The sequence below is a fragment of the Eurypyga helias genome, unplaced genomic scaffold (assembly GCF_000690775.1).
Source record: "Eurypyga helias isolate BGI_N326 unplaced genomic scaffold, ASM69077v1 scaffold29077, whole genome shotgun sequence".
Classification (NCBI taxonomy): Eukaryota; Metazoa; Chordata; class Aves; order Eurypygiformes; family Eurypygidae; genus Eurypyga; species Eurypyga helias.
In genome coordinates this window covers 24,555-49,158 of record NW_010260334.1, presented here as the reverse complement: position 1 = coordinate 49,158, position 24,604 = coordinate 24,555, and the positions used below count along the sequence as shown (strand labels likewise).

Sequence of the window (24,604 nt, the reverse complement as noted above, 5' to 3'; positions counted from 1 at the left end):
TTTGTACTGTCCTGGCGCACTGTGTTGTGCCTGGGAGCCTTGATCCCTGGCTGGAGCCCCTAAGGCTAGCCTGGCGCTCAGGAGTAACGTTATCCACAATGGATGTTTCCTAAAATGAAAGGCTGTGGCATAAAGCACTGCTGACACATTTATCTGACCTGGATATCATCACTCTGTTATTAAAATTAAATGGAGCGACTCTGAGATTAACCTGCAAGTAGAGCTAACAAAATGACAATGCATAATGATTCTTGCATTCCTTCAACAGAAAAAACTGCTTAGACAATCTAATGGATGAAGATGAGAAAGACAGGGCAAAGAGGTGAGCACTTTTTCTTTTACAATTCTGTGTAACTTGTGATGAGCTTGATACTGTTTGTTGCTGCAGAAGCTGTTTTATCCATAATCAATTAATCAAAGAGAGAGTGGGTAAAATACAGCCAAGCACCACTTGAAAAACTGCCATCTCACAGACTCCTATTCTTGGCTACCCTGTAAGAAGAAAAAAACGTAGCAATGTTTCCTGTGAAAAATGTCAAAAAAGGGAAGGCATTGATCGTTTTCTTCACATTACTGCAGAACACGAGAACTGAAGAACTAACAACATACTTCTGCTGCTATAATACATCACCTGAGCTTTCCGAGTGTATAAAAATGTGAATTTTTTTACAAAAAAAAAAAAAATTGCAAAAGAAAAAGAACTAAAAAAGTTGGGGTTTTCCCCTATTATGACAGTCATTTATTCAGCACTGACTATCTCACAGTAATGAAAATACCCAGAAGTATTACCTTCAGAGCAGTGAAAGACCATGAAAAGTGCTGTGTCAGCCCTAAACTGACACAAACTTTTATTCACACACATTCTGCACTCCATCGAGTCCCAGGTGGGGAGAAATTGTGGCGAACACTTTGTGGGGAGGGGAAGGGTGTGTTTCAAGGCAGAAGACCCGTGGCAATAAAACTCCTAATAACTGTCAGATCTGACTGAAATCTGCAGAAGAGCTGTTTGGAACATTTGGGTTTATTTTTTTGTGGATGCGTTATCGATACCGTAGCCCGCAGTTTAACTGCTTTATAGGGAGCTGTGGGTTGCCAGCATTTTTCCCCTTGGTTCCCTCTAATGAGAGTATTTCCAGTCCAGGCACAACTAGTTGATCCAGTTTCATCTCTTTTGATTCCTTCTCCGCTTCTTTCCTCCCTGCAGCGTTTTCTCACCAATATAGGTCAGCACAGGCGGCAACCCAGCTCCGCCGTTCCCCTTTGCTCCCTCCTCTTAACGTGTGCGTGCTCGGGCTGCCAAAGGCCTGTCTTTGATCCCAGCACCACAGCACTGACCTCACTGCCTCCGCTTAGGCCTGAGAGGGGTGATCTGCTGAGGCCAGGGGCCTGCCAGCCCCCAGAACCAAGCTGCTGCCCCTCTTCATGAGGGGCTTCTCAGGCAGGAGAGGGCCAACACCAGGTATGGCTCTGCATGCCGCTCTACCCAACCATCTGCCCAGGCAGGCAGGTACCTCGAGGTCAGGGAAACGGGGAGCAGGGAAGGGAGCCCACCTTTCATCACTGCTCCACATGCTGATGGCCCGATTATCTTCAAGATATTTGTGTGCTAATTGTTTTTTAAAAAAATGCATTAAATTAATGGAAAGCTGACTGTTGGAAAAGGACCTGGGGATGCTGGTCGACAGCCAGCTGAACATGAGCTGGCAGTGTGCCCAGGTGGCCAGTGGCATCCTGGCCTGTATCAGGAACAATGTGGCCAGCAGGACTAGGGCAGTGACTGTCCCCCTGTACTGGGCACTGATGAGGCCACACCTTGAATCCTATGTTCAGTTTTGGGCCCCTCACTGCAAGACAGACATTGAGGTGCTGGAGCACGTCCAGAGAAGGGCAACGGAGCTGGGGAAGGGTCTGGAGCACAAGTGCTGTGAGGAGCAGCTGAGGGAACTGGGGGTGTTCAGCCTGAAGAAGAGGAGGCTCAGGGGAGACCTGATCGCTCTCTACAGCTGCCTGAAAGGAGGGTGCAGAGAGGTGGGGGTTGGTCTCGTCTCCCAAGTGACAAGTGATAAATAGCCTCAAGTTGTGCTAGGGGAGATACATTAGATATTAGGAAAAATTTCTTCATTGAAAGGGTTGTCAGGCATTGGAATGGGCTGCCCAGGGAAGTGGTGGAGTCACCGTCCCTGGAGGGATTTAAAAGACATGTAGATGTGGTGCTTAGGGACACAGTTTAGTGGTGGACTTGGCAGTGCTGGATTAACGGTTGGACTTGATGATCTTAATGGTCTTTTCCAACCTAAAGGACTATGTGATTCTAATCCATATAATACAAAAATAGGATAACACATATCCTCACTATCCACGATTGTCATCACCATCTGGTATGGTTTTCATGCTGTTTGTTCCTGGAGAGAATTTTTGTTATACCCTGGGGCAGGCCTCTGTCGAGATGGATAAAAAAAATTATAACTTTGAAAATGAGAAAAGGAAATTGCCTCTTTAAACTGTAATTTAAGTACATTTTTGTTTTTAGAAATAAATATAAATTTGAAATTAAGTTTGAAATCATGAGAGGCTTCATGAAGGTCTAAAGGTACTTCAGGATACTAAAACTATTCATAGCATCACAGACTGGTTTGGGTTGGAAGGGACCTTAAAGACCATCCAGTTCCACCCCCCCTGCCATGGGCAGGGACACCTTCCACTAGACCAGGTTGTTCAAAGCCTCATCCAGCCTGGCCTTGGACACTTCCAGGGATGGGGCATCCACAACATCTCTGGGCAACCTGTTCCAGTGCCTCACCACCCTCTCTGTTGGGTTTCATTTATTTTAAAAGCTACAGATTTTCTTCTGAGGCTTTAAAGAGAGTCAGACTTGGCAGAAGCCATTGGCTGAACATTTTGCTGTTGTGCATTGAAAACTGAGGACTCTCACCTGTCCCTTGCTGCAGCCGAAATGCTTTCTTTGTTTTCTTCTACTTGGTATAAGGACTGGGTCCCCCAGTGCTGAGAAATGCTAGAGGGGGTGAAAAAAACAAGAAAATTGTTCTCTTCTTTTCTTTTCTGAGTAAAAAGTAGGGAGAGACTAGAACTTTCTGCATTTAACTCTTTAGGGAGGGACCCAAGCCCAGGAGGTGGGTTTCTCAGGTTTGAAGTGTGACTAGCACACACACAAGCACAGCAGAGAGTAATCTGCAATTTTTTAGGCACATAAGGATTGTATCACACAGGCAAGCTGCCCACGCTGGGAAGAGGATTTATCTTCTCCTGAGGAGAGGCACCTGCGCTCCCACCCCAGGGCCAAGTGTTTAGTATTTGGCCAAGAAGCATAGCTCTTTCTTCAGGTCACTGGTTATTTTGGGCCCCATTCTGCCTGCTTTGACTCCCTACTTCACTCCAAGGACACGAGAACTAAAATGTAGATAGGATGGCAGCACGCTCGGGAGCGCCGAAGACCTCTTCGAGGTCTCCTGATTCTCTGGAGGTCAGAAACCATCATTCTGTTTTCAATTCTTTGATGCTAGATGAGGCTCACTTTTTTATTAGTCTTTAACAAAAAGCATGCTTTTTGCACTTTCTTTCTCTATCCACTTTTCTTTTAGTCTGCTTTAATAGTACATTACTTTAAAATAAATTTTTGCAATTCAATTGAATTCCAAATTGCATACAAAACCACCTTAAAGTGAACCATAAGTAAGTGCTTAATAAATAAGGACTATCACCTGCCATTTTCCACTCCAATAAAAAGTAAATTTAAGAATCTGAATGAAGATATGTGGAATAGTTACTTGATTTGATGCATATATAGTGTATTCTACTGGACAGCAAAAGGAAATATGAAATATAGTGTAAAGCCGCATTTCATTGTAAATCAGCAAGATGTAATGGATACTATTCAGCAAGTATCAGTCTCTCTTTAAGACAATAAGCAGCAAATATATGAGAATGAAAATGGCTATTTAGAACACATTTTAAATGGATGATTTTGATCATTCTGAATTCAAGCTGTCCTGCATTGCCTTTAGCTGTGTTCACTAAAACTCCAGATTTTATTCATACTATGTCTCTTTCTTCCCTTTGGATATGACTTTTTTTTTTTTTTTTTTTTTTTTGAGTAGTGAGGAGAACTGGGATGAATAACATGGAATTAAGAGGGAAACTGGTTTGGCTTACTATAAATTATATGCCCTAGCAATGAAGTAAGCAAGGCTAGGGAATAATCTTCCCAGGGAAGTGATGAAAACTGCATTATTTAAGACATTTACAACTGGACTGAACAAAGCATTTACAAGTGTGCAAGGGATAGTTTAGATGATCTAATTGGGGGATTGGGGGGGGGGGAGGCGTGGTGTTCCTAACTTTTTGCCTTTTTAAAATTTTACTATGATCATCAGTTCAGACCTTGGTAGAGTTATTTCCACTGGAGGAGTTTTTATATTTCCTTTGTGAATAAAATGTCAAGTGTTAAAAATAGATATTTTATGTTTCTGTCAAGGCATTTTCTTTTTTTTGGGGGGGGGAGGATGGGGGTGAAGCAACAATTTCCCTATAGATTGTTGGTGGTTTATTTTATTTTTGGGGAGATCAAGACCCTTTGAGCTTAAAATGAGCTGAGGATTGAACTACGAGGAAGTAAAATGTTGATGTTCTTAACGTCCCCTTGAACTGTACAGAAATAGGATAAGGCTGGAGCTTTTCACATCTCATTCTGACAGCCTTTTGCACTGTAATAAGAACAGGCTGAAATCAGTCAGGCAGCATCCACCCAATCTCTTGTGTTCAAAGCTGTAAAATAATCAAGTGTTGGCTTCTATCCCGTGTATCTTCAAGTGTGTCCAGGGTTGAGAGCAAGACAAACAAAAATTACCCCTGTCAGTAGTAGCATCCAAAAGCCACTGCAGTGATTTCTCTGCTGTAAATGTTTCTTGCCATCCTGGTCCTTGGGGGAGGGGTAGATGCTGCACTAAATTTTGCTCTGATTTCCAGCAGTGTACATCCAGAGCTGCTTATGAGGTACAGCAGAGTTAGCTGGGACTGAGAAACTTGGGGTGAGAACCGGCCTCTTGGATTTTCATTCCTGTCTACATGTGACCAGATTTTTACATCTTTACGTAATTAACAAGGCAAATCTTGTCTGCTTGAAGACCTTTCAGAAGAACACACAAACCTCATGGGTTATATTTATTTCTGTTTTCACGTGGCTACAGAAGTCTGGGTGATACCCACCAAGTAGAATGATTGCCATATTCGTGGGAACAATTCAGAAACCACATGTTTATGTATAGATTGACATATAATTTAAAAAAAAAAATGCACATGCTGAAAAGATTACCAGCAGCCTTTATGACAGTATTATAATGGTGCCAAACACCCCAAGTGAAATCAGATCCTTTCTTCTTATGAGCTCTTCCAGCAGCAGCAGAAGCTGTCTCACTCTGAGGAATCTATAAGCTAAGCAGACAAGACTGGCGAAAAAATCAGCAGAGTCCCCATTTCACACCTCACGAGTTGGGCACCATGACCTTGAGCAATTTGCTCAGTGGCACACAGAGACTAGGGACAAGCAGGGGACCCCTGCTCGCACTTTTGAGCTGCGAGGTCTAGGAACACATCCCAGCCTCAGACCCAGTCCATGCTGGGATGAGTTGTGTCAATGCCCTCCCTCCTGCTTGCCCCTGTCACTTTGGAAAGGAGGCTGAACTAGGCGGCAAACGAACCAGATGGGAGCTGCATCAACATGTACTCAGGTCCCTGATCTTAATGACTGGAAGAAAACAGCCTGATCCCTCTCTGTAAGCCAGTTTGGCAGTAACCAGAGGACCTGTAACTAAAGCCGGCAGGTCCCTCTAGGTGAACCCAGTGCCAGTGCAATGGCTGAGCTGCAGGCCCAGGTTTGCTCTCTCCTGTCAAGGCTGCACGGATGGGTATGACCCATAGTTTTACCAGTCCCCACTCTTCTCCTTTGAGGACAGTTTTACTGTTGTCACAGCATCCCTATTTCTTCTTGCTCCGAGTGCCTCCTCAGAGGCTACATCAGCTTTCAAGATCCTGTGGAGATGGACAGAGCTCCTTAACCTACAGGCTTCATGCCGACCTGACAGGCTAGACCAGAGTGTCTAGGGGCAGCACAGAGGGGCGAGGAGAGCCTCCAGTCCCCCCTGGACTCTAAAGGAAGCCCAAAGACAAGAGCAGGATGTAGGAACAGTCGCTCCCTACCCGCCTCTGCAGCTTTGCTGGAGGCCAGCGCTGATCTTCACATACTGAGGCACACAGCAGGCTCATTTCCATGTGTGTACATTGCGAAGAGCAGGTATGTGTTGAATTTTCCTCCTGGCCTGCTCATCCTTTTTTTTTTTTTTTTTTGTTAACTTGTCTGCAGGGCTTCGCGTAACAAGTCTGAGAAGAAGAGGCGCGATCAGTTCAATGTTCTCATCAAAGAGCTCAGCTCCATGCTTCCAGGCAACACTCGCAAAATGGACAAAACTACCGTGCTGGAAAAAGTCATTGGCTTTCTGCAGAAACACAATGGTAAGATTTACTTCAGCTCTTCATGCACTTGCCAGATGGTTACTACAATATCCTGTTTCCTTCAGTGATTATCAGAATGGCTTAAGGGGCCTAAAAGTGCCAACATAAGGTGTTTGGGGTTTGTTTTCTATCTCATCAAAAAAGATCATTTGCAGACACTGTGTTTCCCAAATCCATCTCCTTGGCTGCTCTTTGCTTGAGGATGACTCTCAACCTGCTAGAGAAGGGGGCGAATGGCAGGAACTGAGGGAAGGAGGATGGCAGTGCCCTGCAGCACATGTGAAGAAGAGGGATGCTTTGAACAAGAGAGATGTGGGGCCAGAGGGAAGATTCCCTTCCTGACATTCGCTGTATTCTGAGTAGAAGAACAAAGCATTCGCCCCAGCTTCTCTGCAGAAAAATACAGGGAAGCAATCTGTTCAGCCCCCCTGCTCCTCAGTGGACTGTGTAGGACTCAATTTTCCACAGTGAGCAGAAAACTCAGACTAGAAAAGGCCCCAGTTTTTGAAGTCAGCTTGAGTAAATTGCACCCAAAGATAGCTGACGTACTTCACCCGGTTTGCACAAACACAAGCTACATCACGTTTGCACAGTATGCAGTTGGAGAAAAGTTAGCAAGGCAGGAGTTTATTCTTTAAAACGCATGCAGCAGTGACAGTTCAGTCCCTCGCAAATGTACCCTCACAGGGGACAGAGGAGATTTCTGACCCTGCTGACCTAGTCTGGTTGGTCGAGTTTCCAGAGGTGAGAGGAACGCACACTGTGAGTCCCTGACACATAGACATCTGCCAGCAGCAGGCAGTGGAAATGCTTCTCCCTTAGGAATCAGGGAACTGGTTTAAAATGGGGCTCTCTTGCTCTGCTCCTGTGAGTAAGAGGCTTCAGCAGGGGAGAGTGGGGAACATTCCTGGTCCTTCAAAGCAGAAAGGGCTCTCGCGAGCTGATACACTGCATCCCCATATTCGCCATCACTCATCCAGCACCTCCTGCCCTCACTCCCTGGAGAGCTCAGGGTGAAATAGAAAAGACCATAAAACCTTTTATATCATGACTCCCAACGTAATGGAATCACAAACATCAAACTTACTGAGGAAATAATTATAGTGGTTCTGTTGTTAGAGCGCAGTTTCTCTTTAAATTAATTTTTGCCACAGACAAGATGATTTCATACAGGAGGGCACGACTAAGACATCTCAAAGTTTAATAATTGTATATACCTATTAAAAAATAACAGTAATAACTTTTTTTTTCTTTTTAGCTGCCCAAGGCAGAGTAGAGGAGGATGTGAACATGCTCAATTATAAAGCCAAGCAAAGAACAATTGTGTGAGATTTGAATAAGTGTAGGCAAGTGTAGCTGATAGCCCAAATAATTTACTCCAAAAGGCACTTCATTTCTGCAAGAACATCTAGTTAAAAGAAAGCTAACAGTCGCAAATCCTTCCACAGCAATTGGGTCAAACTGTGGCTGGTTTTTGTGCACTCTCTAAAAAAAGCAAATGTTTTCTATTTTTAAACTAGATTAGTAGTCACACAATATAATACAAAGCATCAGCATTTAAAAATGTTGATTATCTTCAGTGTACTTTGAATCTGGTTTATTCAGTCATATTTCCCTTTCATTTAGTAGGCTAAACCAAGAATTTAGTTACAACAGAGGAAGAGGTCAATTTTCAGATTTTTTTGCTTCATAAACAGTCCCCTTCTTTATAATCCAGAGAATCTCCCAAATCTCAAGTAATTCTTCAAACAGTTGCTCTTTCGTGTACATCAGCTTTTCCAAGCTACAGATCTGCTGAAAGTATACTATATTCTGAGACTATATGATAAAAATCTGATCGGGGCTGATCTCTCTTTTTCCTTACTCTGTCTTTGAAATCTCTGCGTAAGACCACGGGGGCTGTGGAGGGCAGCCGTGCTCTCAGTGACAGCCCCCAGCAGTGCAGAAAGCACATCGGATGAGCTGCTAGAAGCAGGCGGCTCCAACTCCACTAATAAAACCCAAATGGAGGCTTTGATTTCTTTCCGGGTGGAAACATGCACAGGCACTGGTATAAATTTATTGTCTTTAATATCATTTAGCCACTTGCATTTCTGTGGCCAGTTTCTATGTGTGCTCTGAATAGGGAGCACAGGGAGCGGTGGGTATTACACGCTCTGGAAGTGTTAATCAATAGGATTAATTAGCAGGCGGTGCCGAAAGGAGAAGACAGGCTGTGTGTAGCATCCCCTCCTTACAGTGCTGAATGAGAGAGCACTCTAGGCAAGCAGAGTGAGCAGAAAACAAAACTGGCGCAAGCCTCTCTGAATGAGAAGATCTGTCCCCTCTAACATTGTCTGACAAGTTTATTAACGCATTACTCGGGTAGACCTACATGCAAATGGCTGGTAGAAACACTCAGGTGTCACTTGGATTTTGGAGAACAGAGCAATAGCTCTGCCATTTGGGGTCACGGCCCTTTGGGGCTCCTCTGAAGGGGGTTTCTTGCTGCTCCCTATTTGGCACAGAAGCTGTAGGCTGAACCCTAGTTCTCTAGCATCCTAATTTGGAAGCTGCAAATTGTAAACATCAAATTGACACATGCTAATCCTTGCCTTGATTTTAATTTCATGCAAACTGGTTTTGTCTTTTGATCAATACCTAAGTAAGGCCGGTTGAGGCCAATGGCTATGTGAATACAGGATATCAATGAAGTCAGTTCGAGCTGGGATGAGTAAAAAGATGAGGAAAACATTTCAGTATCAAGCTCAGTTTAGATAGTCATTACTGTTCCTGTATGCAAAACTTGTACTTGAAAACTGCAATATTTTACTGTAAAGGTGATTTCTGTCTTTTCATAGCAACTCATATATAGGCTTGCAAGATCCAAGTTTCTTTGAATTTGAAAAATTGAAATATTTTATTTGTCTAGAAGTCTCAGCATGCAGGACTGGAAGCCTTCATTTCTCAGCAACGAAGAATTCACCCAGCTGATGTTGGAGGTGAACATGCATATATACCTTTCCTAATTTTGTCATGGAAACACCCACGCGTCTAGAATAAAATGTCACCTGCGATTCCAAAAGAGGAGGTTTCAGGTACTGCTGTGTTTGACCGTCAAGCAGAGCTGTCACCAGGACAAGGGATTAGAGTCCCCACGTGTTGCGTTTCACTCTCAACTGCCGTAGCCTGCAAAGCCGCACAGGGACTCCCAAGAAATGCAATCCAGGGGAGAGATTCAAGTCACAGGTTACATTTTATTTTTACAAACAGAGGTGAGGAAAAGGGCACGCAGCAGTTTTTCTCCTTTACTTGGAAGGCGTTATTATTGCCTAATATTTATGCAAGACTAGCAGCTAAAAAGCAACAGTGTCACGTCCCTCTAGTGCTAGGTGCTGTACAGGCAGATAAAACCTGACAGCTCCTCTTGGTTTGATACACTTAATACTTCCACTCTAATGATTTTCAAGGCCTTTATCAAACACTTTTTATTCTAACAGGGAGCAGGGTTATTTTGCAATGATAGTTTTTAAATTACCTTTAAATTATACCATAGGTGCTTTTAACGCTAGCTGGGATTTGAAGGGAGGTGACTCAATGGCATTTATGTAGGTTCGAGATGAAATGCAAATGAGCTGCTAAAATGTATTTTTCTCTCAGTAACAGCTAGAACCTTCTTTAGCATGGAGCTTCTGCGATGTGTTCCACTAAACACATGGAGGTTGCACGGCCCCGCAGCATCCTTTGAGAACAAGCTTCTCCTCCCACAAATGATGTGAATGCGGGATGTAATCCAGGCTCTGGCAGCAGGCAGGGAAGGATGCTGGGGAGCAGCTTGACTCACCAAGGGGTGGCACGAAGCTGGGGCACGTTGCTGGCCCTCAGTGGCTAGCAGTCCCTCGGCCGTTGCAGTTCGTTGTGATGAGGCTCCCCTGGTCCAGTGTTAAGACAGGCTTTGCTCCCATTGCACTGACAACCACCCACTCTCGTCTCAGCACAGGGGAACTTGACATAGGTAACTCCTTCAGTCTGCACTGAAATATTTCCCGCAGATAGCAATAAATTGGCAGTTGTCTGGACCGGCTGGGCCTTTGTTGATTCTACTTGTATGCCACACAGTTTTAGATTAAAACAATTGCTTTTAGTTTCCCAGCTTATAAATCACCTTCTTGCTACTGTGATTTTCCATGCCCTTCACGGCAACATTGGGTATTGGGATGTCCTGTTGAGCCTGCTGTTCATCGTTCTCTTCTTTTTTGCCTTTACTAATCTTATTTTATTAACATTTGGACAAGACTGCTTGAAGTTTTTCCCATCCCATTATTAAAAGGTGGGAAGGGTTTTTTCAAGCACCGATTCAAAAGAATCAGAGCATAATTGCAGTAATACATCAGCTTTCCTGAAAATGGCCTTTTCTTACCCCGTTGAAAAGGATGTCATCAGATTACCCAGGAATAGGTATTAGGCGCTGTTTGTCCATCTAGGAGCATTGCAGCAGTAAAATCTTTGAAGAGGGATATGCCTTCTTAATGTTGGAAGGACCAGTTGTGAGTAAATAAAAATAGAATTATATATGCATACATTAACTTGATTTTACCGCAAAATTCTGATGTGAATCACTTTGTATAATTTGCATTGGATATGAAATAAAAAAAAAAATGTTATGTTTCATTTAAAAAAACCAACCAAGAACCTTCACCATAGTAACATGCACAATCCAGCTGCCTTGTAAAACTACTGCTCTCTTCTATGGGTTAACAGCTATCATGCCTTTTTAGAAAACAGCTTGAATGTACTACACTAAAGAAAAACATATTCTCTGCACTTAGATTAACAAAATCAAACTAACTATAGCAGCTGGAGGGTTTTCAGAGATGCTAAACACACGCTTTTCTACTGGGGTATAAGTTATTGACCTGCTTTTCAAAGGATTGTAGCACCAGCAGATTCCCATTGACTTAAATAGTTGTGGGTGATCAGCATTCTCTGGAAAAAGGAACATATGTTTGTGTCTTTATTCAAGGCTTTGTGTTTTCCTCTTTCTTTTTTTCTCTCTGAAAAACAATTAGCATTTTCCAGTGTTCTCAGAATTCTTTCCCTTATTGAAGTCAGCAGGGGGGAAAGATGTGCTGTGGCTCACTGGATCAACTGCCAGTCTGGCTTGGAGGCATGCCTGGGTTTGCAGTAAGGTTTTTTAACGCCCATGATCACGCTGTTCCCACTACACCTGTCTCCTGACCAGGTGTTGCCTCTGGACTACAGTCGAACTCAACTCCAATTCAGTCATGCTTGCAGTGCCCATACTGCTCAAACACTGCTGGCAAGGCCGACTCCAGATCACCAGTGAAATGACAGGAAGGACCCAGACCCACTCCACTTGAAGGCTTCGGGTGCTTCACCAGTGACTCCATAATTACACTGGGAAGGTTTTAATATAGTCTCTGAGCACCTACTATTGACTTTTCATTTTTGGGAGGGTTCTGCTCAGAGGAGGTTGCTTTGGATCTGGAAATCTACCTATATTTAACTTTGATTTAGCTCAAAGCTTTGCAGCTCAGACTAAAGAAGAAACAAATTTTGAAGGTGAAATTGGTCCTATGGAGAGGATGGGGATAAGGTTGGCATTCCCTTTCAGTCCTAGGAGTGAAGGGACTTACAGCAAGGTGGGACCAAAGTGAGGGAAAAACTGCAGAAGGGTGAATTTCTCTTGGAATGAGTAATCTAATACCATGACCTTTAAAATAAATCACTCAATTAAAACTCAGGCTAAGGATTATTTGGTCATTTGCATTGCTTTTACTTACATGAAAGCCCAGTAATATGCAACGTTACATTAATACAAACTGAGATTTATGGGGTTTGTGGAGAAGTACCATTTCGAGATAGGACCGCATCCTTTCATCGTCCTTTGATATTTACACAGAGCTCAAATGTTCATTTTAATAACTTCCAAGGGATCCAGTCTTAGTCATTTTGCATTATTAAAATGTGTGATTAATTTAAAAACCGAGACATGAAATGTTCCTGTGAGCCCTTTGTTGCTTCAACAGTAGGTTTTACTAGACTACAAAGAGTGTTGTAAAAGTTAAATCAGACTGTAGAATCAGAGAATTACTGTTCTGCAACTTGAGATAACGTTCCTACAACATGATAACAATGCGGTGCTGAAGTCAAACTGTTTTGATCAACATGCAATGAGACGCCCTGTTTACACCCCTCGTTCTTATTAAAGCACTCTCCACTTGTCTGTTTTCCTTAGGCATTAGATGGCTTCATTATAGCGGTAACCACAGGTGGAAGCATCATTTACGTGTCTGACAGCATCACACCTCTTCTAGGGCATTTACCGGTGAGTATTTCTGGCACTGACTTTTCTACTACACGTCGTAGGATCGGGCCCTGCTTTTTTAGAAATGGATGCAAAACGGGGTGTGGGGTGTGTTTTCCTGAAAATGCGGTGCGGGGTTTTGTCCCTGCCTTATGCTGGTCACTGCTGTTGATCAGCTCCGTTCTCTCTTCGTCTGATTCATACCCTTCAGGTTTTTGTTGCTAAGAGGCACTTCGGCTTGAATGGAAAAAGCTCTGTAGGAATACTCTGGCCGGGGAAGGGACAGGGTGACCTGGCTGATCTTTTCCATCTCTGATTTCTAAGCTAGCAGAGAATAGCACCAGTGCTGCTGGCAGCCCAGCGAGGAGCTTGTTAAGGGCCTATTCTGCTCCCAGGGAGGCAAAGGACAAAACCCTCACTGAATTCAGAGGAGTGGGAGTTCACCAGTGGCTGCGATGGAGCTGCCCCCACATCTCGGCTGTGTTTTCCCAAGGGGACCACACCCTGCCCCCAGGAGGTGCTGGAGAAGCCGATGCTCGGCACCAGGGTCCATCACACAGGGCTGCTGGGTCTCACTGTGGGTGATGCTCCTGCATGCACTGGCTTGGGCTGGAGGAGCAGGGAAGAGGGAATGCGCCAAACCCTGCTCCTGTTGCTAAGGCTGCTCCAGGAGAAATGGCACAATAATTAAGGATTAATCCTCATGCTCATTTTTAGTGGCTTGGTCTCAAATAAATGCATGCCCAGGAGAAAAAAAAGAGCTGCCAAATCATTATTGTACCACCCCCTCCCGCCATGTTCTTAGGAAAATTACAATTATTTTCCTCTCGTTTACTTTTTCACCAAATACGTGTTCTGTTTTCCACCCAGACAAATGTATTTCACACACGCTACCTTGCCGTAATACGAACAAAAATTATTTTCTTCTGAGACGAAAGGAACTTGATGAAAGGCGGCAGCTCCTGGTAAATGCAAGAATATTGCTATGCAACAACAGATTGAACTGAATCTATTTCAGTTTTCTTTAATCCTCAACAGTCGAGAAAGCCAGTAGTTGACTATTTTTTGATGTTTGCCTTTACTTCAAAAGCAGAGAGAGCCCTGTCCTGCATGCAGTGTGTTGGGTCTTCACAGACTTACTGATTTCCACGGTGGGTTTTGTCTTTCTTGGTCTGGGGGTTTCGTTGCTATCCCTTCCAAATACTGATTCTCAGAGGAGAGGGTAGATCTGCTGTGGGAAATCGTTGCTCTTCAGGAAGACACATTTCAGACCCTGTGCCTAAAACCTTAAGCCCTGATGAATTCAGGTTCCTAATTCCTAGGTTGGACTCTCTGATTAAACTAAATTGGTTTTCCATCCCAAAGTCATGCCTTGGGTGCCCAAAACAAGGACAAGGATGACCGTAGTTTTTCATTTGCACAGAAGCAGCACATAGCAGCCTAAGCCAGGGACAAACCTGCCAGGACTGGGGACTAACTTGCTGGGGCTGGAGGTGGAGCCCATGTTCCCACAGACTTTCGTGATATTGGAGTGATATTGGTCCCACCAGCTCAGAGTGCAGAGTGACTGGGTGTATCCCAGAAACCGCAACTGAGCAGGCAGTAAAAGCTTCTGCCTGCCCAGGATCAGCAATCATTACGGCCATGGGCAGGTTCTCCACTGAATGTGCAGTTAGATGCACACTAGGAATGTTAGTCCCATGCTGTTCTTTGCATTTGTATTTTTAAGTTTTAAAGCTGATCAGAGTGCTATCTGGAAAATCTATGTGGCTTACTTTGTTTACCTCCAGGATCTATTTGTACGCTAAATTCAGTCACTGTTTGAGGAACAAAATACCAGTTCTTTCTCCTCGGTGACTGCAGGGAGAAAAAAATACTCTGCAAATCTTCTGCTTTGAGCACTGAAAGGGAAGCAAAACCGGGCAGAATGCGGAGCAGGGCTCTCTGAGGGCCCCTATCAAGATATCTGATGTATTTTCTTTCATTAAAATCATGAAAGACTCTGGTGTTGAGAACAAATATTTCCAATTCTCTTTAATACAGCTTTCGTAAGTTCCACAAAGCATTTTCAAACACAAACTTCCCCTGTTGTAATTCTAAATAGTATTTTATTAGAAGATCTGGAGGCTATTCCTAGGGTCTGTTGATGTAGAGAGGTTCAGCTCACATGGTAAGGTTGACTACAGTAGAAGCGAACTCCTGGAAGCCTGGTCACAACTCACAGCATTTGCCAGTCAGATGGTATGCTGTGACCCCAAGACTATGCAGCCTGTGGAGCAGTGTCCTCTCTGTCCTTTATTGCCTGCTTTGCTGAGCGAAACAGTTAAACACCGGCAGCAGAATGCCGGTTTCCAGCCCATGGGAGGAGACGCAGCTTTCGCAGGGATGTTGCCTGTCCGTTGACACAGGCAGAAGGTGCTGGCCTGCTCCTGGAGCAGGAGGGTGGTGTACATCTCACCCAGCTTTAGTCCTGTAGCTGAGGGGTCCGCGCTTGGCACCTGCCCACATGATGGTCCATGAGGGTTGGTCAGGGGGCGGATGTGCTAAGGCAGAAGGTCCCTGGAAGTCCTGAGCTGCTCCTGGGGGTGCTCTTTCTCCCCAGGGGCTCCCTGGTGAAGCTCAGGCAGCTGCTCCGCTGTATTGGGTGCTGACGTTAAATGTAGGGTGGAAAAGGCCAGGACATAGCACCTTAGAAGCATACCGAAGTTATGCATGCCGTGCTGCTGTTACAGGGTAGCCATGGGCATCAGTGCAGGACATACAGGTTGATATGGGGGCCAAATCCCAGCACACAAGAGCAGAGCTATCTTTATTTTTGGGGTTACTGGGAAAGAAGTCTGTCTCACTTGCAGCTTTCCACCTTCCCATACCTGTAGTGACCGTGTTTGCTCAGTTCCCCTGCCTTTTTTTTTTTCTTATCCCTGCAGCAGGAGTAACTCATATTTCCTCCTTAGCCCCCCCTGCCAAAAAACAATGGAACGGTGAGGAAGGAGCTCCATTTTGGAGTACAACTGTTTTGTTGAAACTGCACAGATATTTTAGCTATGCACCAAATGCTGCAGAATTTGGTGCGTTGTATTTAGAACGGACCAGCATCTATGTATGCAAAGGTGCTGTTTCTTTGCCTGCCGTAGCTATCGGGGTAAACAGAAGTTTCTGTTAGCGTGATCCATAGATTCAAAGGTGTGGAGTAGATTCCAAGCTTAGCAGCATAAACACACATTAACGTAGTTCATCTAATTGCTCTACCCACAGTCGCTGTAATTTATCTTTTACCCGCTTTGCCTGTCTCATTCAGCAATGCTTCGTGGCTGCGTCTGCAGCACTGCCCACTGCAGAGTAATTGGAATAATTAGACAAAGCTGCAAACCATTCCCTTCCAACTCATGCATTTTTTTTGTCTGTGATGATCAAATTTTGTCCACCTCTCTGGTCGCCTTTTTGCTATAGTACTCTTTGGGTCTGGTGCAGAATTAGTTCTCAATAGCTTGCCCAGTGTTTCCTCCAGTCCCAGCGAGACCATGGATTATTTGCTTCCTTCTCTCTATTATCTGACCTGTCAATATATTCTTGACTGACATATTGATTCAAGAACATTGTTGATACATACAAGATCCAGAAATTCTGATCTGTGCGCTGCTTTACAGGTGTGCCTTACCTCTGCAGGAGGCAAGGGTTGTGCAACACAGTGAGAAGCAGACACCTTATTATTTTCCTCAAACTCATTAAAAAAAGAAGTTGGTATTTCCTGAGAGCAAAGATGCAAAGCAGAAGTTAAATTCTGGTTATGGTACATGACAGCAGCAAAAACTATAAATGCCAGGACTTGCAAATCAATGGTGCTCAGAGCAGGAGGTTGCTCTGAGGGGTGTGTGGAACAAAACTCTCCTGCAAATGCAACCGTAGGTGTAGTTGAAGGCCTCTGCAGCTATCACCTTAAACAGAAACGACACTGCAGAACTGATAGTAGGTTTTGAGTCAGAGCTTGGCCACAGGATGGAGACAAAAGGTGGTACCTCCTCAGATCACTGAAGAAGCAACAGTGAGTTTGAGGAGCGGTGACAGCTCACATCTAGTCCTCCTGCAGTTACCACTGAGTGGTAACTGAGACTGATATGAAATGGGTGGATAAGTATCATTATCTGCCATTTATAGGTAGAAAGGGAATGAGAAAGAAAAATTACTTTTCTGAGATTGTGCCATATGCCTTGAACAGGACTCACCACTGCAGTTCCCATCAGGTGCTCTTTCTTCATATGCCCCAAATTACATAAGCAAGGTACTATACTTTGTGTAACTATAAATACAATGTGTGTACATAGATATGTGTGTGTATACAAAATAAATAGATACGTGTTATATAAATATAATGTATGTATGTATTTATACATACATACATGAAAACAATCACATGCTGTATCAGTAGGATGCATATTAGTAAGGTCTACACTAAAGTAATGAAAATAATTTTCAAGTATCCTTGACAAAAGGAATATTCAAGTAACAAGCACATGTAATAAATACTTATAACTCAATAAGCTAAAATGATACATTATCACATCAAGATAAGTGTATAAAGCACAGCACTCTGATTTTCAAAGTATACTCGAGGCATCTCACTACACTAAACAGGAATTCCACACAGAACAGCAGGCATGGGTAGAAAGCAGAGGGAAACCAAAGTGCAGTCTTGTGTAAATACGTAAATAAATGATGATGATTAATAACTTGCCAGTCTCATACAGGGCTAACACATTTTCAGCACGAATATGCAGTCTGATAGCGGATGCTCTGACAACATCCAAAGCTGTGTCAGTGTGCCAGCTCAGCCCGAGGTATTCTCAAGTGGGATGGATGGAAGTCAGTGCCATCAGAGGGTCACCTTATCTCAGGACTTCTTTCCAGATATGCTCTTCTAGCGTCAGGTTAGTCACCGTGATGAACACAGTGAGGCCTTCCTCTCAGCAGCCCTGTGACAGGCTCTTTGTCTTCTCCACCCTGGGCCAGCCATGGCCTTTTGCACAAATCCACCTCCTCTTTCCATTCCCAAATCTCAGTACACATTTTCATACGGATTTCAGGTTCATGCCAGCTGACCTTCAGGCTGAAGACACCCAGGCATTCAGCCTTTGGCTGGCCAGAGGGCTTGTGCCAGTGGCACCATGAAATCCCCCTCCCTGGGGACCAACTGCCACTGCTGCAAAGCAATGCCTGGGGAGCCCCATTCTCCTTGCTCCCACTTATCAGGATGCAGGAAGGGAGAGCCATGGCTTCCCAGGAGCTGAGGGTTCCCCCTGGGGAGGCACTGGATCCGGGACTGACCTGGCTTTCAGGGCCAGTGGCCCAGGGTGACTCCCAGCCCCACTGCTCCCACTAGTCAGGGTTTGCTGGGCAGGGAGCAAGCTCCAGTGATCCACAACAGGCCTGTGCACAGAGCTGGCGAGCAGTATCGGGCGCCCATTTTCCAGCTCGCTCCCAGGTCTCATCATTTAATTGCATGGACATACCTGATGCACCTGATGGTCTCTGGGAAAGGTTAGAAGAACATCGCTGAGTGCTGTTCAGCACTCACCCCAGAGGGAAGCAGCCGCTTGGTTTACCCAGCATTTTTCCCCCGTTTTAGGCTTTGTCAGGAGTCTCTGGAAATCAGTGTCAACTGCCACAGGCTTCGTATCCACACTGCTGTGCATCCCTGCAAACGTTGCTTGTCGTGATGCTTCTGTTTTTCTCAAAGGTTCTTTTTCTTTGCAGTGTGATGTCTTGGACCAGAATTTGCTAAATTTCCTCCCAGAACAAGAACATTCAGAAATTTATAAGATGTTATCTTCTTGTATGCTTATGACGGATTCTGCCTCACCGGATTACCTAAAAAGTAAGTTTTATTTTATCTTCCCCAGTAAATGAAAAAGCGTGGGCAGGATAAAAATTTTCTCCCAGAAAGAGTTTTTTATGTGATGTGCAATACAAAACTTAGGTGCATAGCCTTTTAAAGAGATCTTGCCACCTGGAATGACTCTTTGGTTCTGTTTTTAAATGAAGCTCATTGCTGTTATTTTACTAGGATAAGACTACTTACAGTTATGTTAATTATTAAATATCGTATCTTTTGAGACAGCTAAGGAAAATAGGTTAGCTGATGGAAACCAAGAGTTTGCCTGAGACAAATCACATCTTAATTGATATTTCAGCCTGTTCAAGTAAGATGCTGTTCAGAGATGTGCTAGTATCACATACCTTCGGTCTGCATTATAGTTTAAAAGTATCTGTGAAATCAATGTAATTCTTTTTCAAATTGAATTTTGTTTTTTCTTAAAAGTGTTTTTACTTGCCTTATCCTTATTCACTCCAGGAGGTAAGACGTAGGAAACCAGAAAACGCACAATAATGTAAGATGTACAGCTGCTTAATCTACTATATATACAAAACCTGCAGCTGATAGTTAATATGCCAAAGTCAGTTTAATAGTGTTTTGAGGTAATTAGCCATAGTTTTCCAACACAAGATGTAGAACAGCTGTGAGTCGTGAAAAGCCTAAATAGAAAAGAAGCTATACATGAAGGATCCAATCCTCTCCTTCGCTTCACCCATGCTACAGCAGCATAGCTCCTGTGAGGAAGGTGGTGTAAGAGAAGGGCGAGTTGGTCCCGAGGGCCGTTGCCGAGCTGCAGGCAGGCGTGTGCACAGCGCTGAATGACCTGCATCCCTGCAAGGTGATCCCTTGCACAGGCTCTGATCCTGCAATGTATAGCACAGCCAAGTGTAGGACTCTGAGTGGTAACAAGCTGCTCTCGTGCTGCCAGTTGCAGGATTGGGGTTGAGAAGACACCATTGGTTGTGTTTAGCTTAAATAGTATATTTATTTCTTCTTCTTCTTCTTTTAACAATCCAGCTGACAATGAACTAGAGTTTTATTGTCATCTTCTGAGAGGAAGTTTGAACCCAAAGGAATTTCCAACATATGAATACATAAAATTTGTAGGAAATTTTCGGTCTTACAGCAATGGTAAGCTTTAATTGTTGTATAAATGTTACTTTAGATGTGTAAAATAAAATATAAGTGTTGCTCCATTGAACAAGACAGGCTTTTAACTGAAAGGACTACTTTTACCATTATGGGGTAAATTTTGCTTCACGCGGACCTCGCAGCTGATTTGCAATAGCTGGACAAATACCTGTGAAGAGTGAAACTGTGTTAGTTGCTTTTGTTACTGCCCTTCCCTTCTTAGCAGTGATCCTGGACCGTGGGTAAGTTTGCAGATAATGACAGGTTCAGAGGAGGGTTTGTTTGCGCTCACTAATACTGTGTGCTAAGACTCTTGCCTATTAGCTAAATGATAAGCTTGCTACCTTATCTGCTGGCTTACATTAAACACAAATTCCATGCCAGAACTGATTATCTGCCAAAGCTGCTCTCTCACCCTCCTCTGCAAAGTTTTGGGGAAAGGCGGCAGCACCATGTCATTGAGTGCCTGCGCCCACCACGGAGGGGTCCCCTGCCGCTGGCATCGATGTGGCTGAGGGCACTTCCACCCGTTTCCCTCTCCAGCTGCCATTTTACCTTCCTCTCCAGCACTCTCCAAAAACAAAAAGGAAAGATATACAGTCAGCGTAGTCGTTAATGCCCCACTGCCAGCCCAGGGAAATCATCCTTCAATGGATGAAGAGCAGATTTCCACCCTGCCCGTTCCCTAACAAACAGATTACAGCACAGCCATTAGTGTCACAAATGAAATACTCTTTTATTACTTTCCCTTCTTCTGCCTGCCCAAGTTTGCTTGAGTTACTTGCCTGATTGAACTCCAGAGTGGCATTTCCAAAGTTGCTGGTATTGTTCCAAATAGGTCATCCTCAGCAAAAAAATTCCCCACCGTGCTTTCCAAAAACCGCACGCCACACTGCGAGAAAAAAAAACAACACATCCCTGTCCCCGTTTAACTTTCTGCTCTTGCTCCACATGACTAGAATAGAAACCTACGTGCGGGATGGAGATATGTGTTTCTTGTTTGGTGCCATCTGATTTGAGGCTTTATTGGTATGAAAGAAATGTAACTGCCTGTATGCTTTCTAGTTTGAGTGAGGGGAAATGCGGCTGCCTGTCAGATGCACGCGCCAGGCTGCTCTGTTTTCTAGAGCAGAAACCGGATTTCAGGTGCTGACTCATAAGGATACATTTCTACCAGGGGAATTTCTGATCCATTTTCTTCAAGGATTTTCAGCCTTTTATTTTGGACTGACCTTAATATTGCCCTCTAACCCGTTAGGATTTCATATCCCAGCGTCTGTATCAGGGGCTATTTCTCAGAAGAAAGATAACACTTGCATTACAGCTATCTTCCCTAGCTTAATGCATATAAACTAAATGGGAACATACTGCTTTCAGAAGACACCAAATCATTTTCCAAAGACCCCAGCTTATAGCTTTCAAATAAGACATGTGCTTTCTGCTGCAATTTTTTTCTTTTTTTTTTCCCCTCTTCGTGCCACCTTTTTCTAAATCTTCCACTTTTTTTAGTCTCTTTTACTTTCATCCCATATCTGCTGCAGTCTGACCCTCCGGTCGTTAAGGAAGGGATGGCCCTTGCCCCGGCTCCGTGCAATGGTGCCTCCTGGCTCCCCCCCCCTCTCCCCATCACAGAACAGCAGATTGCCCATCCTGACTTGTGTTTCCTCAGTTCGGTGCAGGGGATGGTGGAAATATTTGCTTCACCAGTGCATCCCCAGCACTGCTCCCCCTTGCCCATGGGTCGCCCCCATGGCCCCTTCTTCCCTCTCCCCACCAGCCTGGCTCCTAAACCAGTCACAAAGCCACCTCCCAGCTGAAGTGGGAGCAAGTGTACCAGGCTCACGCTGTAGCAGCAGCCCCGAACCGTTTGCTTGGGAGCTGGTAACCTCAGGCCAAGGGCAGAGCGAGCAGCCGGAGGAGAGTGCAAACCTCCCAACCTCCCAGCATTAGCCAGCTGCCCCCCAAGCAAGGCACAGGGGGCATCAGCTCAAGAGAGCACTCTATGAACACAGCTGCCCTTTGGTCCCCCCTGCTCCCTGTATCAGGCACTGTCACCCCAACCCACGCACCCCGGGGCTGTCACCTGACAGACCTGCTGGTAATTGCTCTCTTTTTCCTCCCATTAAATAAATACGTGTTGTCCACCCCTGCTCCAGGTCTGAAGCAGGGAGGAAGAGAGCGGTGGGAATGGTGGTGGGGGACAGACACATCACTCACAGGGCAGTGCTGATCCTACGTTCATAGGATCAGCTGGCCCCAAATCCTGCTTTTCGGAGGTGTTTGTGAAGGAAGGAAGCTAAGCTAAAGATAAGGAAGGAGTTAGCTGAGCATACTGGTGGGGGGAGAAAGACAGAAATTGCAAATTAATCTTAATTAGCAGAAGACGTTCCTTATGAATGTATTCAAGAATGCTTTTCCCCGTAGCTTTTCACAGCAGCGGAAGTGTGAGCATGTTTTTACACATGGGAGACTGATACAGGATGTTCTTCTCTAAATACAAATCTCTGCCTTTTTCTTTTTAGCTGCCCTACACCAAATCCTACCTTTGTTTCCAAGGGTTTGCTGAGCATACTCCGAGTCCACCCTGCCTGCACATTCCTGCCACAGGGACACCAGACCCTCTGTGCCTGGGGAAATTCTTTTATCCTTGGGCAGGCTGTATCCCACCAGGATCCCATCAGGATGCTTAACTATTCCATTCTCATTAATGGAGGGTGATGGCAGTGACAGTCCTAACGAATCCCTTGCCTTTCCCTCTCACTTAGCCTTGCTCATACAATGATGGTGCTTGGGGGAAGGGGGTCATGTGTGCTGGGGTCCCAGTGGCCTTAACAACTCCCCTCCCCATATCCTCTCCGTTAATCGCATTGTGACTTATGGCTGAGAACATCATATAGGGATGGGTTTGAACGGATTAATTTGAAGGACTGAGGCTTAGAAAGCCAGTTAGGGGCTTAGCTGCTCTCCCTAACTTTAGTGGGAGCTCTGGGGCTTCAAAGGCCATTGTACTGAGATGCCAAAGACTTTTATTTGTTTCTGCTAAAGCGGAACAAATACCTGGTATCTACTGAGGTGACTTGTCACCAGGCTTGCCATCAGGGAGCCAGGTCACATACAACCTACATCAAACCCATGCTACTCCCCCAGAGGAGCAGTCACTGGCATCTTCCCCCATCCCAGAAGGGGCAGGGAGATGCAGCTCCCAGAAATTGCCTGGGAAAGTTCACATCGCTCACGGCATGTGTTCAGTCTTTCAGAAGATCACCATCCCTAGAGCTCCTGAGCTCAGCTACAGCCGGAGGCTAAAGGAGCTGCACAGCCCCATGCCAGGGTTAGCAGGAGGGTCCATGCTTGGGCTGGTCCCAGGGATGGTGTGTGGGCACCTGTAGTCTGTAACCTCTGTTGCAAGGACATTTCTGCAGCTGTATCAACACCCGGGATGTGACACAAGCCGCCTGCACACGAGCAAACCCCCCTCTCGAATTAGCTGTGCCCGAGCGAGAGCAGCCAGCCAGCCAAACAGCAGTGCAAGCTGTGCGGAAGGACTGCATGAGTCACTGCCTGCGCTACACCACATACAAGAGATCTGATTTGCCATTTGGGAGGATTATATAATCATCGTTAATTAAGCTTCAATGAGAAAAGCAGGACTGTAACCTGACGTGAAGACTCTGTAGTCCTTTGAGTGGAGGGGAGGTGGCCCGTGGGCCACTCAGGAGAGGGAGGTGGAGTTCCCTCTTTGCTGCTGTGAGAAATGCCTGCTTGCTCTCAGAGCACAAGGGTGGGTTGTTTTTTTTTCAATTTGCAAATAGGAATTTATGCCGATATTTTTATATATTTCAGGTTATGGTCCTCTAGTTCATATTTTAACAGGAGAGATAAATATATGCAAATATCTGAGGGATCCGAGCGCCATCACTGTACCTGTTGACCAGTAGTACCTGATAAGGGGCAGAGTCATGTCAGCATCACCAATGAATAATGCATTGACTCCCACAGTTTTGCCAAGGGCTGACGGGGGGAGGCAAGTAACAAAGATAACCCTCCAAAAGATCCAAAGAAATGCTTAGCTCCCGGTATAAAATGTCAAATTAAGTGAGAATAAATTATTTTACAAAGCCGCTTAATAGCTCACTCTGATAAGAAAAGATAAGGCAGGCTGGATTTATCCCTCCTGTGAATATTGTTTGTACGTTTGTAAACAGAAAAAGATCCCTCACAATTATGTAACCAAATATTGGCTTTGGTGTCCTATTTCTGAGGCGACACACTTGCTTAAAAACTCCCGAAAGGGACAAAGCCAGAGTCCTGCCTTTCAAAGTGTTCACCAATATAAAAAAGGACAACCAGCATCTTTAAAGTGGCAGATCTGTCCTTTCATCCAAAACGCCTGAAGTTTTCCTCTTAAAGGAGGAGATAACCGTTACATGAAAAGAGTTCCTGATCAAGTAATATAATTAAATATTATAGTGGAATTTTAAATTGTGCATTTTTGTTCCCAATTACATGGAAACTCAGGAAGTATCTGGTTACTGGATGCTAATAACAGCAGATACTCTACTGTTAGCTGATACATCTCTCAGAGACAAGAATAACCATCAAGAACATTATTACGCTCAGGAGAAAAAAAAAATCTTTTCACTCCCAGAACAATTAATTAAATCTAGATTCCTTTTTAAAGGAAATAAACATATTTATACAGAAGATACATTGATCTTGAGCCTCCATAAGCATGTGTGGAAACATCTGATAACAAGAATAACTCAAGC

At 44.5% G+C, this 24,604-nt stretch overlaps 1 protein-coding gene across 1 annotated transcript in view; it reads left to right on the top strand.

Annotated features, from left to right (window-relative positions):
* Positions 1–274: 274 nt before the first annotated feature.
* NPAS2 (neuronal PAS domain protein 2) overlaps positions 275–24,604 on the top strand; it is a gene marked incomplete at its 3' end in the record, with an annotated part of 48,133 nt that continues 23,803 nt past the window's right edge. The window contains exons 1-8 of the mRNA XM_010155013.1: positions 275–322; positions 6,377–6,525; positions 7,175–7,200; positions 8,021–8,025; positions 9,446–9,506; positions 12,764–12,853; positions 18,584–18,704; positions 19,722–19,835. Of these exons, the coding sequence (XP_010153315.1) occupies positions 291–322; positions 6,377–6,525; positions 7,175–7,200; positions 8,021–8,025; positions 9,446–9,506; positions 12,764–12,853; positions 18,584–18,704; positions 19,722–19,835 (598 nt within the window). The remainder of the gene's footprint in view (positions 323–6,376; positions 6,526–7,174; positions 7,201–8,020; positions 8,026–9,445; positions 9,507–12,763; positions 12,854–18,583; positions 18,705–19,721; positions 19,836–24,604) is intronic.